Consider the following 882-nt stretch of genomic DNA (forward strand, 5'->3'; position numbering starts at 1 on the left):
CCACGGGGCAGCCAGCGGATAGGAGAGATCAAAGACACCCTGGACCACACGGGGGGTGCTGGCAGCCCCTCGAAGAAACAAACTCCACACCAGACAGGGCCCTGAAAGCCAGCCCCATCGTGGGGTGGGTTCGGACAGAATCAGGGCACGGGCCACGACGCTGACGGGCTGTGGGAGCACGTGGCTCAAGGGGCTAGTCCGGCCAGTTCCAGAGCATGAGGACCAGAGGGTTCCAGACAAGGAGGCACAGAGGCAAGGCCAGGCCCCTGTGCGCGGGTGGCCGCCCCCGCTCCACGCCCGCGGCCCAGCCCCCCTGGGTGTCCTCCTCCGGTGTCTGGGGCTGGAGGCCCCGTGCAGTGGGGACGGGGCAGCCCCACACACCCTGTTCGCAGCACGACTGAGTGCCCGACCGAGGCAGAGTGAGGCCGCTAGGCCACAAGCTCCACTCAAGTCCCACAGCCCCGGTGCCTCCTTCAGGGGTGGGGAGAGGCTCACACGTGTGGCCCTCAGCGGTCTGGGCTGGCGGCCTGTCCGTCAGCGGCCCCCCCACGGGGCGCAGGGCCAGGATGGCTGTGCAGGAGACCGGAGGGGGGAGGCCACGGCAGCGGCGCCGGTTTTGCGTGTGGGGCTGGCCACGCGGCCCAGGGGCTGGGGTCCTGCCGACAGGCCAGGAGGGTGAGTTCCGGGAGGCGGCCGTGGCCGCGCACGCGTGTGCTCTGTGGGAGAAGAGAACGGACAGCGTCAGTGCCAGGACCCCCCACGAGGACCCCGCCCTGCCTGCGCTGGCGATGCCTGTGGGGCCCCCGTTCCAGACAGGCCTGGGTGCGCGCCGCCCATCTGAACGCGGCACCGAGCCGGCGCGGGGGCCGTGCTCTGGCCGTG

The 882-nt window shown here is 71.5% G+C and overlaps 1 protein-coding gene across 1 annotated transcript in view; it reads right to left on the bottom strand.

Annotated features, from left to right (window-relative positions):
* Nucleotides 1-406: 406 nt before the first annotated feature.
* The window catches only part of ATP11A (ATPase phospholipid transporting 11A), a 51,611-nt gene continuing 51,135 nt past the window's right edge, over nt 407-882 (bottom strand). Inside the window, exon 29 of the mRNA XM_029938392.1 lies at nt 407-716. Coding sequence (XP_029794252.1) covers nt 507-716 — 210 coding nt within the window. The 3' untranslated portion in view covers nt 407-506. The remainder of the gene's footprint in view (nt 717-882) is intronic.

Source organism: Suricata suricatta, chromosome 4 (genome assembly GCF_006229205.1).
Source record: "Suricata suricatta isolate VVHF042 chromosome 4, meerkat_22Aug2017_6uvM2_HiC, whole genome shotgun sequence".
In the NCBI taxonomy this organism is placed as follows: domain Eukaryota; kingdom Metazoa; phylum Chordata; class Mammalia; order Carnivora; family Herpestidae; genus Suricata; species Suricata suricatta.